The sequence below is a fragment of the Fusarium coffeatum genome (assembly GCF_003316985.1).
Source record: "Fusarium coffeatum strain FIESC_28 chromosome Unknown BRIP53273_contig_24, whole genome shotgun sequence".
NCBI lineage: Eukaryota > Fungi > Ascomycota > Sordariomycetes > Hypocreales > Nectriaceae > Fusarium > Fusarium coffeatum.
This window is the reverse complement of record NW_022157821.1, coordinates 95,421-111,406: the sequence shown is the minus strand read 5'-3', so window position 1 is coordinate 111,406 and position 15,986 is coordinate 95,421. Positions and strand designations below refer to the sequence as shown.

General features: G+C 46.7%; 6 protein-coding genes across 6 annotated transcripts; 4 read left to right on the top strand and 2 right to left on the bottom strand.

Annotated features, from left to right (window-relative positions):
- Positions 1-708: 708 nt before the first annotated feature.
- Positions 709-1,518, top strand: FIESC28_00872 (uncharacterized protein; the record flags this gene model as incomplete). The annotated part of the gene is made up of 3 exons (XM_031155023.1): positions 709-809; positions 864-1,100; positions 1,158-1,518. The coding sequence occupies 3 exons, from the start codon at positions 709-711 to the stop codon at positions 1,516-1,518; spliced, it is 699 nt and encodes a 232-aa protein (XP_031020963.1).
- A 1,255-nt stretch (positions 1,519-2,773) lies between these two features.
- Positions 2,774-5,560, bottom strand: FIESC28_00871 (uncharacterized protein; the record flags this gene model as incomplete). The annotated part of the gene is made up of 5 exons (XM_031155022.1): positions 2,774-3,818; positions 3,871-4,538; positions 4,588-4,668; positions 4,713-5,316; positions 5,370-5,560. The coding sequence occupies 5 exons, from the start codon at positions 5,558-5,560 to the stop codon at positions 2,774-2,776; spliced, it is 2,589 nt and encodes an 862-aa protein (XP_031020962.1).
- A 1,754-nt stretch (positions 5,561-7,314) lies between these two features.
- On the top strand, positions 7,315-8,337 carry FIESC28_00870 (uncharacterized protein; the record flags this gene model as incomplete). The annotated part of the gene is made up of 1 exon (XM_031155021.1): positions 7,315-8,337. One exon carries the CDS (start codon positions 7,315-7,317, stop codon positions 8,335-8,337), a length of 1,023 nt encoding a protein of 340 aa, XP_031020961.1.
- Positions 8,338-8,856: 519 nt separating this feature from the next.
- FIESC28_00869 (uncharacterized protein) lies at positions 8,857-9,486 on the top strand (the record flags this gene model as incomplete). Its single annotated transcript, XM_031155020.1, has 2 exons — positions 8,857-9,252; positions 9,301-9,486. 2 exons carry the CDS (start codon positions 8,857-8,859, stop codon positions 9,484-9,486), a joined length of 582 nt encoding a protein of 193 aa, XP_031020960.1.
- Positions 9,487-9,542: 56 nt separating this feature from the next.
- On the bottom strand, positions 9,543-11,268 carry FIESC28_00868 (uncharacterized protein; the record flags this gene model as incomplete). The annotated part of the gene is made up of 3 exons (XM_031155019.1): positions 9,543-9,665; positions 9,718-10,908; positions 10,954-11,268. 3 exons carry the CDS (start codon positions 11,266-11,268, stop codon positions 9,543-9,545), a joined length of 1,629 nt encoding a protein of 542 aa, XP_031020959.1.
- Positions 11,269-13,551: 2,283 nt separating this feature from the next.
- FIESC28_00867 (uncharacterized protein) lies at positions 13,552-15,054 on the top strand (the record flags this gene model as incomplete). The annotated part of the gene is made up of 9 exons (XM_031155018.1): positions 13,552-13,701; positions 13,749-13,894; positions 13,940-13,981; positions 14,028-14,094; positions 14,145-14,172; positions 14,229-14,241; positions 14,290-14,379; positions 14,426-14,768; positions 14,821-15,054. The coding sequence occupies 9 exons, from the start codon at positions 13,552-13,554 to the stop codon at positions 15,052-15,054; spliced, it is 1,113 nt and encodes a 370-aa protein (XP_031020958.1).
- Between the last annotated feature and the right edge of the window lie 932 nt (positions 15,055-15,986).

Sequence of the window (15,986 nt, the reverse complement as noted above, 5' to 3'; positions counted from 1 at the left end):
TTCTCCTTGCATTGAGTGAATGGGTCATAATCACGTAGCTTTTTCTTGTTTCTTTTTTTTTTTTCGGAGACCGAAACTTCAACAGGTCTTGACTTGGTTCAAACTTTAGTCACGTTGAGGAATTGCGGTGTATAGAACGGGCCTCCGTCCTTTGAACTCTTCGACTGACCGAATCGTAGTTGAGGAACATGGATCTCCGAGTTGACATAGTTACCCATTGCGGTATTAGTCCCCTGGCGGAGTCTCCGCCGAAACCTCGTGTTTGCGGAGGTCCCATTTACACTGTAGCAAGATTTGATGCGGTACCATATTGACAGGTTTGTTGAAATTGGAATCGCCTATTCCTTGGATTGTGACTCTTGCCAGAAGTTGTGGACATTCTCTTTGTACGAACGCAGTTCTAATGGACATTTACTCTATGCCGCTTTCAGACCATTGTGACTTGATGTAGTGCACTATCTCGTGGACGGTACGGCCCCACGACCGAGACCAAGTGTACTGTGTGGAGTAGCATGATCTGTGGATACGCCTTCCCACTCCGCCGTTAAACCCTCACTGACCTCATCATCTCGACAATTTAAAGATTAAGATTCTCTCTACTCTCCTTTTACACTTCTGTTTTTCTAAGAACCTAGAAACCAGCAGCCCTTATACTGTACATACCTCCGACTTGACCACCACCTCTCTCACCTGACCTGAACCTCCATCATGGCCAAACAACAAAAAGACCAGGAAATCATCGAGATCGCCAAAACTCTCAAAGATGTCCCCTGGTGCGAAGAATATGAAAAGATGATCTCAGGCATGCTGTACGACACGCCATTCACTTCTAGCTGACGAATTGATATCTGACTGCGGGGTAGCTACGACCCTCTTCACCCAAAGTTGCTAGAGGGCCGTCACAGAGCACGCGGTCTATCCTACAAGTTCAACAATCTAGATCCCAACACCGGAACATATGAGGAGATCGAGAAGAAGCGTACTGAGATGTTGTCTGGGATGCTCGGAAAGGTTGGCTCTGGAACATTTATCGAGGCGCCTTTCACACCAGACTACGGAAGCAACGTCTCTATCGGAAAGAACTGCTTCATGAACTTTGGGTATTCTCTCCTTCCTGTCTCGACGGCTAGACTGTAATTTCTGACCTCTCTCTCCAGATTGACAATCCTAGACACCAGTCTCGTCATAATCGGCGACAGAGTGCAAATGGGCCCCAACGTACACCTCTACACAGCCGGCCACGAAACGAGCGTCCTCTCAAGGATCAAGTTCGTCGAGTTCGGACACCCTATCCGCATTGAGGACGACTGCTGGATCGGAGGAAACGTGGTGGTCCTTCCTGGTGTTACCATTGGAAAGGGCTGTACTGTTGGAGCTGGTGCAGTTGTCACGAAGAGCCTGCCTCCTTACTCCATCGCCCTGGGAGCTCCTGCAAAGGTTGTCAAAACGATACAGAGTGTTGAAGAGGAGAGGGCGGATCCCAATAATCCTTTCAACAATATGCCTGATCGGGAATAAACAGTTTTGCTGTGAGGTAGAAGTTAAAAATCATTGAATAGTCACTGTTTTGTTATTCCGGCTCTAAGCGAATTGTTAGGATTGAGCCGAAGCACGGCAGAAATTGAGTCTCACATCTCTTAATTAGTTAGGTCATTGCTCTTGAACGGCCGAAACGCGGAAATACTTTAAAGCCGATGATTATTTATCAGCAGTTGGGCCTTGATTGGCTGCGCAGCCACTAGAGATCCTTCACATCGGGCATCGGACTCGCGAATTTCCATGCTGTAGTAAGCAGTAAGCCGTGAAGAGGTTTAGAGCTTCCGTGGAAGTAAGCTGACGAAGAGGTGAGTGAGACTGCAAATATATAGAAGACCATTCCTCCTAGATCTTAGGTATAAATAAAATCCCACATTCAACCTTTGGCACTTATCAATTCAGCTACTAATCCTTGACCACCATCTACCTTGGACCAATCCATCCATATTATATCTCCAACCAGCAGCTTCAAAGAAAGGAAAATGGCTCACCCAATTCTCTTCAACATCACTCTTCCACTCTCCCTCTTTCTCTTTTCCCTTGGGCTGAATGCCAGCTTCCGACCTGAAGCGCACCTAACAGCCCTCGAATTCCCCATCCCCAAAGATGCCGAAGCCAAGAAATTCGCTTACGCCCTCATGCGCATTTGGGGCATTCGAAACATCTCAGTCGGCCTTCTTCTCACGCTTATCTGGTCTAGTGGTGACGAGAAACTCATGGCTAAAGCGATGGGCGTGGCTATTCTTTTGCCTGTAACAGATGGCTTTGTGAGTAGGATTATTGTTGGGGGCGGGGAGACGCAGCATTGGGTATTTCCGCCTTTGCTGGCTTTCATCAGTGCTGGGCTGTTTGGATGGTTTTGAGGCTATTAGTGTGGACCTGTGAGCAGAAGTTCAATATTCCTTGGGTAGGCTGTTGACGACGGAGGTGTACAAGGTCTTATACTGGGGGGTGGTGGAGAGGGCGTGGAGGATGTAATAAAAGCATGGGGCAAACCAGGGCCCGATCATTTCATCTTCATGATTTATACAATTGATATCATAATTCATTGATTATCTGGCATGTAATGAATTATGAACAATTATCTAGCTTCCTCGACCTGAAGGTTCACCCCTACAGACAGGTCAAAACTCGAGCTTCCTGGACGGGTCAACCTCCAAGTCGAGGAAGCTAGATAATCGTTCGTAATTCATTACAGAAGCCGCAGCAAGCTGATTAATAGTACGTAAATACCCAATTACATATATCGCTGATCAAACCCAAGACCATTAGAAAGCAGCCCCATCTCCTGTGCAAAATAGAACGCTTGATCATTCTGGGCCCAATTAACCGCACCCTCCAGACGCTGCAGCAAGTCTTCAGTGGTTTCCGGCGCCGACACACTACTCGTGCTCGTCCTGTCGGCAATCTCGTAAGTCTGCGACTCTTCAGACACTGGGGATGACTCCTCGACCTCCTCGGTGCTATCTGAATACGCTCGTTCAGTAACTTCTTGCACCACATGCTGCGGGGTGCCAATATCGATGCCCATCTGTAGAGCAAAGCCAACAGTGGGATCATCTTCCATCCACCTTGAGAAGCTCTTTGCATAGGTGTTCGGTGAGAGTGGACGGGGCAATGGTGCTGGTCTTGCTATTTGTACTTGCATCGGCATCGAGATGCTGGGCTGTCCTAAGAGTATGGGCATGAGATTTTGGTTCCTGTTGACGAAGCGTCGAAGGGCAGCGGGGAAATCGCTATCTTGCACAAGACGATCTTGGCTTAAACACACATCAATTGTCAAGGCTAGTCGGAGGTATTGAGCGGGACTTCGGGCGAGTACGTCGGTGTTGTCTGTGAGCAACATTTGTTGCGCAGGTTCGCCGGCGCCAACACATTCCATGAAGTACCGAATCGTCTTGGAGATAGAGTGCACGCCATCGTATTTCGGGTGAAGTTCTCTGAACACTTGGATCAGAACATTTAGTCGTGACTGTTTCGATGCGACATCCGGTCGAGCCCAGATCTCGGCGGCTGAAGAGGCGGAAGACATTTTGATGTCGACCATGTGCATCGCAAGTGGTAGGGCTGTGCATGCTACTGCACTACTCGGTAGGAAGCGCGTTAATCGGTGTGGATGGAGGCGAGCGAAACATTCTGCTATGCTTTTCGTGGCGCTTCTTAAATCTCGTCGGTTGTTCTTGAGGAATTGTGTTTCTTGGGCGGACGTATGGTTTTGTGTTAGAAGACCAAGAACGAGGCCGAGGTGAAGTTCGTAGTTGCAGACTGCTACTTGGCTGGCGCTGTGATTTTGTTAGTAAAGGATGCATTCGAGCTAGCATTTTGGTGACTTACTGGAAATAAATCCAGACCAAATTCGTAAACAGGACCGCGGAGTCTTCATATAGTCCAGGGTTAGGAGGAAGATCCTTAAGAGCCAGAGGTGGTCTTGTAGCAGCAGCCCAGCATCTCAAGGACCTCTTATGCTCCTGCACCTGGGCATAAGCCGTCGAATGTGCCGCGGCGTCCAATATCGGTATACTTTCGGTGGGATATACCAAGCTCAGAATGTCCGTCAAGGTAACACACAGCTCCGTCAGCCGCTCCAAAGCTAGAATAAGTTTATGCTTGGTCGCAATATTATAAACGCGCGATGCCTCAAGTTCGTCCACCATGTCATCGTATCCTAGCGGCGAGCATGACGCAAAGTCGAATTGAGCGCTGGATATCTGGATGTTTCTCCTCACGCAAATTGGCATTATACGGTCGCGAATAATGCAGCACCACCATATACGTTTGAGAATATTTCGTCGTTTCATATCTTGCTGCGAGACGTGTAGACCGATAGAGGGCATTTCGTATTGGTCGGCTCCGCAGGACTTGGCGTGCTGAATGGCAATTCGAAGCCATCTGCTGTTTGGCTTTCGGGGACCGGAGCGGAAGGTTGGACACCAATACGTTAGGAGGAGAGCAGCTTGTGCGATGGAGACGGGGTCGGGGTCGGTCGAGAAGTCGTATAGTAGCTGCGACGTTAGATGCGATCAAGAAACGAGACTGCAATAACAAGCGTACCTTGGCCTTAGTATAGAAGGACTCTTTTGCTTCGAGAATGGTTGAGAAGCCGAGTGTTTGGAGGGATTCTTTCGGAACGAACTGGAACTATTAGACAGAGCCTAAACATTGTCGCGTAGACCTACCGTGCACGACGCAAACATTATTGATTGCAGCAGAAGCATCGATACGGGTGTGCCAGGGTTCGCGTTATTGGGTATCGGATCATAGGCGGCCCAAAAGTCGGCTTCGTTTATAAGAGGTAGTAACGGATGGATATATAGGAAATAATGTCGAATGAACTCGTCGAGAATCGGCTTGGACGGTACGCGTAGACATCCTTGCGCATTAAGGTGATTAAAATCGCAATCGCGCATATTCAGCGTTCGTAAAAACGGCATCGACGAGTAGAGCGCTTTTAATTGGGATCGGACAGGCTCGCAGGGCTCCTCGACTGGTACGGTCGATACCATGGTGTCAAATGCAGTCGGCATGCATCCTTCGAGCCGTTCAATCTCTTCGACAGGATCGTTGGGCGTCGGCGTAATCGGTGACTCGATATCGGCTCGATCGCGGTGGTGTACGGAGTGGTATTCGCTTTCTTCTAGGTTTTGTAGGGCGGAGGAAGCCTCCTCGATGGGAGTTGGCGGGTTGTCATTGCTGGAAGTTGGTGATGTCGCCGACGCGACGGCTTCGCAATCGCGAAGGATGTCATTTGAGGTGATTGACTCGGGGCCGTTGGAGATTGGGCTACAGCAGCATATGTTAGAGATAATAAAAATAGAGACAGCGATATAACATACAAAGCATCTGCACGTCGAGCGACGACACATTCACAACCGTCAAGTCGACAGTTGGTGCAGGGCGTCGAGGTGCGGGTGACATCACACCTAACCTTTCGCTTGCGACATTTGAGGCAGGCCTTTGTCGCTCTCTTCCTAGAGACCTGCTTCTTGGCAAAGCGAATAGACTGCTGTTGCTGGGAGTTGTCCATGGAGAGCGGAGCACGTTGCTACCCGAGGTTTATTGATGATGAAAGGAGACCGGGAGGAGAAAAGACACGAAATACTGAGGTGCAAGGCCCTGAACCCCAGATTTACCCCAACTATTGGCCCCTGTAAAGGAGTCAACTAGCGGCTCCTACTTCGGGATCCTCGGACAGAGGGGTCATGGCCCCATGGGGAAGTTCTTTCTATTACTAAAGATAATTGATCCTGTCAATCTGTTTACTGTTTTTCCGGTCTTCATTCTCTATTATTCGTGATATCTTCAAACGTTTGTTTTATTTGCTGCAATTGACATCCCTTGTGTCGTGATGATGCCCCCTGTATGTGACTGAGGTGTGATTGTGACGAGAAAGCGTCAGCGGCTAAAGTGGCAAAATGGCAAGTTAGAAGTTATTTGAACTGCCAAGAGTTGTTTATGTTTTGATACGCATCATCCATCGAATATTCATGCATGTTTATGTTGGGACTTTTTTATTGAGTCGGCTGGTTTTCAGTCACAAGGTTGCTCCTAAAACTTTTAGACAAAGTTTATTAAGTATATCGACTGGAATGCGTCTGAAACCAGCCAAAACTGCAAATGCTTTTCACTGATGTGACGAACAATCCCGTCCAATAGAATGCGGTATAGCTCGGGTGGAGACAAGGCTTGTTTCGAGGACGATGCTACGCTAACAGAGTTACAGCAAACCTGCAGTAGTTAAGTGGTGATAGAGGGTAGCTTGGATAGCGCAGTATCCCCATCTGCATCATGTCTTTACCGTATTCAACATAGATAAAATCATCTTTCTGTAGATCTTAACTTAAGGAGAGAAGAGAGTGCTTATGTTCCTCCCGAGATGCATTGATAAATTCTGTTGGGGCGTAACTTTTTGAGCATTAAGGATTTGCATGTAATACGTACACCAACTTGCTGCGTTTGAGACCTGGCTTCGACTACAGATGAATAAAATATATGTGTAAAATGACTATATTTTACAGATGAGCTGGCGTGACCTTGTGCTGTGGAAAATAACTATCTTCTTGTACCAGAGCACTTCTTTCTCTTCAACTAACGTGATGTTCCGGCTTCATATAGGGTAAGCGAGAGCGAAAATGACTTGGGACATTACGTCATATGCGAATCCGACGATCAACAACTCAGTAACGTTGTCTTCTGAACCAGCCTCGCGTGTTGCGTAGTCCCTTCAAAGTTCAAACATCAGACGAACTAATCCCGTGATACAGTGACAGTTCACCAATTGCGTCACTCGTGATACGCCTCAATTGACGCGCTCGCTTCTCCCGGCCGGCCCGATCGTTGGCACGACACAGCCCAGCCCACTCGTTATTTTTAACTCGTGTTAGTGGATTGTCCCGCTACCCAGCCACCAAAAATAAACAAAAAACAACCACTAGCAGCAAAATCATCACCAAAGCTTAGGTACCTTAGCGTCGGTCGCATTCGCAACATGCCCAACCTCCGACGTTACCATCCCATTGCACTTACAATAGGTAGTCAAACTAAAAGTCCGTATGGATGGATCATGAGATACGAGAAATGTATGACAAGCGATCGGAATGCGATTGGCGTCCTTTTGTCTAACTATTACGGTTATTATCTGCCCGTCCTCCCTGCGTGTCTCATAACAATCTCAATTGACTTATTGACGCTCGTTTCATCTGCAAGTTTTTCTTCAACGGTTCTTGCACTTTTATTTACCTTTTATTCCCTCGACATGCATTGTTCATGACACTCGTTACAATGGTTAAACGATTTAATGGGTTCGACTTTTGGGAGCAGAGGTACAGGGCACAGCAGGGATTGGAATCTGAAGTTGAATCTGAGCCCGAGTCTGATATCGACAGCCAACCCTCCCTTGTCGACAGTCCAGTCATTGCACCCGAAGCGATAACACCAGTCGAAATACAACAACCTTGGCCACAATCGTCTAAAACAGATGGCATCGTTCGATCAAGACCGATACTCATCCAGAGCATTGGCGTTCACGATGTCCGCAATTCAATGTCCTATACTCCTTCGTTAGACCACTACAGCCAATCTGCATCCGTCTTGCACCCTGGCAGCTGGGAAGAGAAAGAAGAATTCCTCACAGTTATCAAGAGGAACGATTCAACCACTTCCAGCAAACAAAGTTCCCGCCATGCAAGCCCAATTGAGTTTACAAAATCTCCAATCGTCATCGTCCCCTCCAATAACACACCACTCCTACGACGCTCCCCTCTCAAAATACAAACAACCAACCTCTCTCGTGGCGCACGTGCCCAGCAACGACACTCCGCACTTCCTAAACTCTCTATCAACAACAGCCCTCCCAAACATAGACATACCTTTATGTCTTCAGCAGACTGCACGCCCTGTCAAACAGACAAGGCATTTGATGCCCTTGCCGACGTCCTCAAGCAGAAGCAATTGGCAATGATAGAACCCTCCACAATCCTCCGACCAAGCAAGGACAGTCCTATACCTGAACTCAGATCACCTACACCGATTCGTCCAAAGATCATATCCCAGCATCTCGAGAGGGCGCAGCTTTGGGCAGAGAGTCAACAGGACTTTGATAGCTCAACGGCAAGCACCTTGTCCAGCCCTATGAGCCCCATGATGTCAATTGATATAATGGATAATAAGAAGAGTCCCATCAAGCCAGGGATCGTGCCTATGGGATGTAATCTGGATCACGACTTGAACGACTTTCTGAAGTGGGAGTCCAAAAATGTTTGTGCATATGGTTATGGAACGAATGGATGGAGTTTCTCCCCATAAATATGGATGATGATGGATATGCTAGGAAATGGGATACCGGATTTTCTAGAATGATAATGTTTCATAATAATACCCTAATATTAATTTATTAACAATATTCTCTTTACATATCCTGTCTGTCTGTAGTTGGACATGTTCAAGATTGATGCAGAAAGTGATCCACAACCTCGGGTTTTGTGCCCATCTCTGGTTAGAGTTAAGGACTTTATCCAATAAATGACGTCGTTCTAGACTTCGGACCAAGGGACCTGAGACTCAAGACAACGTCTAGAACGTGTGCTTGGTCATGTATCCCACTTGAATAGCGTAACTAATTGGGTCATTCGAGTTGATCAACTGCCGGGGATTTTTCTAATTACGTGAAATCGCCTTTTTATCACGTTAAGCTTAGTAACCGGGGTATCTCAAAATTGGTGCTTCAGTGAGGGGTTCATGAATCACCAGACGAGACAAGTATAAAAGCCCCAATCCAACACTTGCAGCAACTCTATCACAAACAATCTACACCGATAATTCAAAATGGCTTCAGCTACTTCCTTCCGCGAACTCATCGGCGTCCAGCCCTCCAGCGCCAGTCCCAGCGACAGCGTGCTGATCATCATTGACGCCCAAAACGAATATGCCGAAGGCAAGCTTCAAGTCACCAACGTTTCTGAATCTCGCAAAGCCATCGCCGCACTCCTAGAGAAGTACCGATCTGCGAACGGAAGTATCGTACACGTCGTGCATGCTACCCCAGAGGGCGCCCCCGTTTTCACTCCAGGAACAAAGCTTGCAGAGGAGTTTGCTGAGCTCAAGCCCAGAGATGGAGAGGCGGTGGTCCAAAAGAACTTTCCTGGATCCTTCGCCCAGACAGATCTCCAGGAAATCTTGGATAAGACGGGCAAGAAGAAGGTTGTTCTTACTGGATATATGGTAAGTCAAACAAAATCATGACGAGGAGTAAAGCTAACTTGAGCGTAGGCCCATGTTTGTGTCTCGACTACTGCGCGACAGGCTGCTGAGCGTGGCTTCGATGTTTTGATTCCCGAAGACGCTGTTGGTGATCGAAACATTCCTGGTGTTGATGCTGAGCAGCTTGTTAAGGTTGCTCTGAGCGAGATTGGCGATGCGTTTGGAACTATCATCAAGAGCAGCAGCATTGCTTAGATCGTGAAAAGAAGATAGAAATTTGAATAATATTCTATTTATTACAAAATCTAGCATTACTTTTCGGAGAATTCTGGCTGTACCAGTTCCCTTCTGGTGAATCTCACATTAAAATCAGTCTGCTTGACGAACCATGCGTTGATAATCTTCCATTCCTTGCTGGGGTCGTCAAAGCCGATCTGTCTCAAGTTAGTATATCGTTGCATAAATGAGAGAATGAGTGAAGCTTACCTCAAATCTTCGCAGAAGACTTGGCACAACCTTGTAAATTTCCAACAGACTAATGTTCTTGCCGATGCATGTTCGGCTACCCATGCCAAATTGAAACATCATACCGGTCATCTTCTTGATACGCTTATCTTCATCCTCAGGGTTGAGGCTAGGGTCGGGAAGCCAACGCTCAGGACGGTAAGTATCGGTGTCAGGGCCGAAGATCTCCTCGCGGTGGTGGATCAACCAGGCAGAGACACCAACAATGGTGCCGCCCTTGACAAACTCACCGTTAATCTCTGCACCTTGAGGAGGGACAATTCGTTCGAGGGGAAGACCAGGGGCGGGATGCATGCGGAAAGCTTCTTGGACACAAGCGTGAAGGTAAGGGAATTTCTGAGCTTCGGCGAAAGTGACAAGACCGGATTCGTAGTCAGAGAAGGCACCGGACTTGGCAGCATCGTCAAGTTCCTTCTTGAGCTTCTCGTAGCAAGCAGGGTTTCGAAGAAGGTAGTAGAAAACAGCAGACAATGTAATGGCAGTAGTCTCCGAACCAGCAAAGGCCATAGAGACGGCCATAGTCTGTACGAGAGTATCGGTCATGAAATCAGGACGAGCTTCGCGAGCAGCGATGAACTTGGACAGCAAATCTTGACCGAGAGGCTGTTTCTTGATGTTGCTAGTGGGCAAGGCATCATTGGCGTGGAGCTCAGGAATGAGACGTTCAGCCATGCGAGCGCGGGCAAATCGTGCAACAGGGAAAGTAGAGTCGAAAAGACCCCACTGAGAAAGCTTGAGGTAAAGGGGGTTCTTGAGGAATAGAAGATCAAGGAAGGGGATCTGACCGACGGGTGCAACGTAGAGGAAGAGCTTGGACAGGTACGCAACGATACCCTCAACATCTTCATTCTTCTCAATAAAGCCATGGCGCTTGCTGTAAGTGATCTCGCCAATGACATCGAAAGCGTAGAACTGTAGCCATTGGGTAAAGTCACAAACATCAGATTTCTTAGCGAAGAGGTTTTCTGTCTGTTCGAGGAAGAGCTTGGTGGTGTTGTCCACAAAAGGCTCGTACTGGACAAGGGCGCTCATGGAAAAGGCAGAGTTGACACTGCGGCGGAATGAGGAGTGGAAGTCATTGTCTGTTGTGCTGAAGAGGGATGCTAGACGGTGGCCTTTCACCACTGATTGCTGAACGATGTAAAAGTCGGACTATAGAGTTAGTATCGCGGTTGCCAGCAAGGGAGAAGTACATACCTTGACATATCCCTTGCTAAGACCATAGATCTGCTTAAGAACAGCAGGATCCGAAAAGGATAGAGTGTTAGGTCCTATCCGAACAATATCGCCATGCTTGGCATGGAGTTTTCTCAGTGTAACCTCAGGTCTCTGGCCATAAACATCCCAGAACCTCCACCAATCTGTTATAGAAGCCAGAAAAGGTCCAGGATATTTATTCAGACCATGATGATATCTGTTTCTCACGAGCCACGCAAGGGTGACTGCTGTAAGTGCCAGCGCCCAATGTGCTGCGAGAGCGCTGAGAAGAGTTTCAACCAAGCCGCTGTGCATGTTGAAGGCACAATTGAAAATGGCAAGATAATAAAAGATGTTGAAAAGAGTTACTGAGTCTACTACATTTTGATGGCTTTGGCTTGGTGTTCTTATATCACTTTGACTTAGACGAGCTTGATATCTCGGCTGCGGCTGTTTTTGCCCCCACAACCTATTCTGGGGTAGTTTGGGGAAGATGATCCACTATCGTCGGCAAGTGAGCACGGCAAATGAGCCAGGTATGCAGCCAAGTGAAGCGTAAAGCATGTTTTGGTACATAAAAGCTGTCAGAATTATGCGTATAAACAGTGCTATGCTGTTGGTGAGGCGAGGAGCGCTAATACCGACGTAATTCTGCGACATGACTGTGTTGGAGCTAGCAAACGTCGTCGGCAGATGGTAACGGGAGCAATGAATTGGCAGGTAAAGTAAGCAGAAGTTGCTGATAAAGGCTTATCATTTGTACGCATCGAGATGGATATTTCGGGTTGTGGACATTCCTGCATCGTCATTATTCATTGTAGGGTCAAGTACCCCCGTGCCAGGTTTCTAAATATGCTGTGCCCTCATGGTGTTTCTGTCTTCCATGCGCTGGGCAGAAGATAAGAAATAGAATGTCGAGGGAAATAGGATTGTTCAATCTCTTAATGCTTGATATCTGAAAGAATCCTCTTTGACCTTTATTTAAATTATTTTGCTAATGTTCTGATCTTTGAGCCAAGACTTCACTCGGCATCCGGGCATGACTTCGGATACCCTCGGTTGTTGCAGACTCAAGGAATATCTATTCCAAGAAAAGTTACATTTATCTGTATTATGGTTCAACTCCAAGGTATAACGAATTATTGATGTATTGTAGTATTATCAAAAGTATAGAGAGAAGGGCACCGCTCTGTCTGGCACGGATCACATGCAGATAGTAACAGACTTCAACAGTACAACTGCCGTTAATAAAGCATAGGTCTTTTAGTAAACATAAATCTGTGACATATGCCGACACAAATATGGTTCTAGGTGCGTTGCATCCAGATGCAACGGGCTCGGAAGCTTAGTGAGCTTGGCTCTGCATGCGTCACTGCTCATTCGCATCATACCTATATTTAACATCTGGTTGGCCCTGTTTCTATTTTAATTCGTGATTACCAGCTGAAGCCATGCCTTTGAGTTCCTGATTTACTCCAAGCTTTTACCTTGATCAGCAATCAAGTTGTACAAATTAAATCAACGGACCGTTGAGTCTTTGATCATTGGCAAGACTATAGGCTATGAGAAGTTTACGCGGATGGCTGCTACTACATATCTATGGCACACCGTTGTTGTTGACTTGAAGGCAAAGTCGGCCCGTCATATAGGCACGCAAGTGAAGTAATATCAAGAGGCCTGAACCGCTTACAAGACTCTTCGATATTGATAAGAGGACTATTAACAAGACTGATAGTTGTTATAATTCCATATCGGCAATCCTTCAACGCTTCGAATTGATCGATTTATCATGACAGCAGTCGATGCAAAGCTACAAACTTCCTGTACTATATTCGGCGTAACTCCTAACATGGACAAGTCATAAAAGCACCTATATTATCGACTTCAAGCTTAGTATAAGACCGTGAAGAAGTCCGTGAGCTATAACTCTTACTACATATGATCACTTACGATTAAAGGTGCACAAACGTGTCTGCAGACCTACTTAGACTTTAGAATAAAACGACAGGTCTGGGTCATTACCTCCATGGCCTTTCGGGGTATATATTTTTAGCTCCTTCCTCTCTTATTATTTTTTATTCTGATAAAAGTGGCGACACACACAGATTTATAATGAACATAAAGGAACATTGTTGCGATTTGATGCCTTCTAAATCCCAATTCTTGCGCACATACAGAACAGCGTGCACCTGCTATCAGAAAGACCCAATATGTTATCTACAAATCAATCAATGCGGCTTATATAGCTACAATATAAGATAACTCTACAATCATATCATATCACCATGTTCTTGATAGGTTCAAAAGATCTCATGAAAACTAGCGGCGTGACGTGGCATGCAGTCAAGGGGTTCGCATCACAATTCTCCACCAAATCTTCACCGCAGCAATGGCAATTGATCAACCTGAAGACCACCCAAAGAAATGGAAACGACCGCAAAAACCAGGGTTGAAACACCAATGGTGTGGGTGGAAATTGCAGGGCTCTCATACGCTGATGTAACGTAGCTGTGTTGTCAAATACCACTTTAGCTCTCCTCAATTCTGAACCGAGAATCTCATCTCCAACTCACAAACGTCCATGATAGGATTTACAAGATGGCAGAACATCCGACTGAAGCTGAAAGTTCACCACGACAGCCTGCACCGTCGTCGCCTGTTCCCGAACCAACAGCAGAACAGACCGCTGCCGAAGGATCCGGCGAAGACTTCCATGGTCCTGAACATTGGGCTACATTGACCGGCGGGGTAAGATGAATTCCAGATAGAGTGATGGCATCACTGATATTGGAAAGAATGCGCCCGAAGAGGAAGACGATGCGGACTCGGCAGTAGGCGAAGACACGGCCAGCTCGACCGAGTCTATGTCATCAAGTATTCTTCATTATCGTTTGATGAATGGCAGAACATATCACGCTGAGCGAGGGAATGCTCATTACTGGTATGCATGTTGTTGAGAAGGATGTTCGGGACTGACGAGATATAGGACACCGAACGATGAGCATCATAGTGAGTCTATGGATATGGCGTAAGTAGGGTCATATTCTTTGAGGGGTGTGGACTTACAGTTACAGCCATCATCTGTTGTCCTTGTCGTTGGAAGGCAAGCTCCATCTCGCTCCGTTGAAAGATGATATCCAAGTATGTGCAGCATTCTGGTAATCGGTCTCATTTTACTAACGGATTTTCAGAAAGTATTGGATATCGGAACGGGAACTGGTCAGTATCCAACATGAGCCTATCCAAGATTCAAATAGCATGCTGACTTATAACAGGTATTTGGGCTATGTAAGCACACCCACGCCGACAACCCAAAGACTTTACTGACCTAGTCAGCGACTTTGCAGACGAGTATCCCAATGCTGAAGTCACCGGAACCGATATCTCCCCAATCCAACCCAGCTGGATTCCCCCGAATCTCAAATTGTAATCTCAAGCCCAAGCCCTTATCGTGTTGCTCTAACAAGCTCAGCGAAATCGAAGACTGTACCCAAGAATGGACCTTTGAACCCGAATCCTTCGACTACGTCCACATGCGTTACATGTATGGAAGCATCAGCGATTGGAACGCTCTGTTCCGTGAAGCTTATAAAGCCTGTAAGCCCGGCGGCTGGTGCGAGAGTTTCGAAGCCTCACCAAGAATGGAAAGCGATGATGGAACAGTGACTGAGGATTGTGCTATTAACGAATGGGGAAAGTTCTTTATCGAAGGCGGAAGGAAATTGAACCGCACGTTTGAGATTATCGATAAAGATTTGCAGCAGAAGGGAATGGAGGAGGCTGGCTTTGTGGACATCAAAACCTGGGATCATAAGGTATGCAATACCCTTGACTTACTCTACGAAAGTATAGTGTTAACTGGTTTAGGCGCCGATTGGAGACTGGCCAAAGGACCCTCGACTTAAAGAAATTGGTCAGTTTGCGAGGGCAACTCTTGAGCAGGACTATGAGGGCTATGTCATGTATATGGCGAGCATAGTTCTCGGATGGTCGCGGGAGGAAGTTTCGCTTTACTGTGCGCAGTTGAGGAAGGAGGTCCGGTCTGGGAAGTTTCACCCGTATTACCGACAGCGTGTTGTATATGGGAGAAAGCCTGAGTAGATCCGAGGTTGAGTTGGTTCATGATGTGATGCTGGCACGGATGAGCGGCTCATCACAGAAGTCAATTTGAAAGTACGCTGAGAATTATGAGCGATCTTCATGCGTTTGAAGATCCATGATTATTAATCTTGACCGAAACTCATGTATGTATAACGTTCAAAAAGTAAAGCTGTCAACTCGTCCTCTCATGAGCTCTCATTCTCAATGAGTAAGTGAGGTCTGAATCATGATGCGTCATTCGGAACAACGGATGTGATAGCTTGACGCATGCACTGATCGTCGCTCTCACATGCGCTAAGCATTAATTGCATCACAAGCTTCACAAACCTCGGACTATCAATTCATGATGATCTTGGCTTACAGGCAATAAAATAAAATGGCATGGTCGCATCATCACCAGACTCAAGTCAAGTCAGGTGACCAAACCATCAATGCCATTTTTTCCCACAGTGGACTCTCTAATTTTGTCTTTGTTGGGAGACGTTCCCAACAAAACCCAGTCCAGAGACAAATACCCTAGACAAATGGAAGGGAAAAGCTCTGACCATGATGCTGGGCCTCATCGTAATCGCATAAAAGCACTGCCCTTCACAAGCTGATATTGACCAGGTTCATGCTTATGCCTCTGACTCGCTTCCACGTGGTAATGGCAATGCTATGCATGCCTGGTCTGTCAAAAGGCGAAGCAAACCCAAGCTGGCGGCGCAATTACGAACTGCTCAAGGTGATTATTTCCGCTTGGGGGAATAAGTGGGATGATCGCCAAGGCTTGTTAGGTCTCTCTGGGTAAGCGGTAAATTGAATCATGGGCAGAAAAAAGAATGTCTGATCCTAATTCTATTCAGCAACAATCGAATGATTGTACAGGTGATTAGGCTATCAGATGCTGTGCTGTATTGGTGATACGCAGCCATGTTTTAAATAAATCCTTA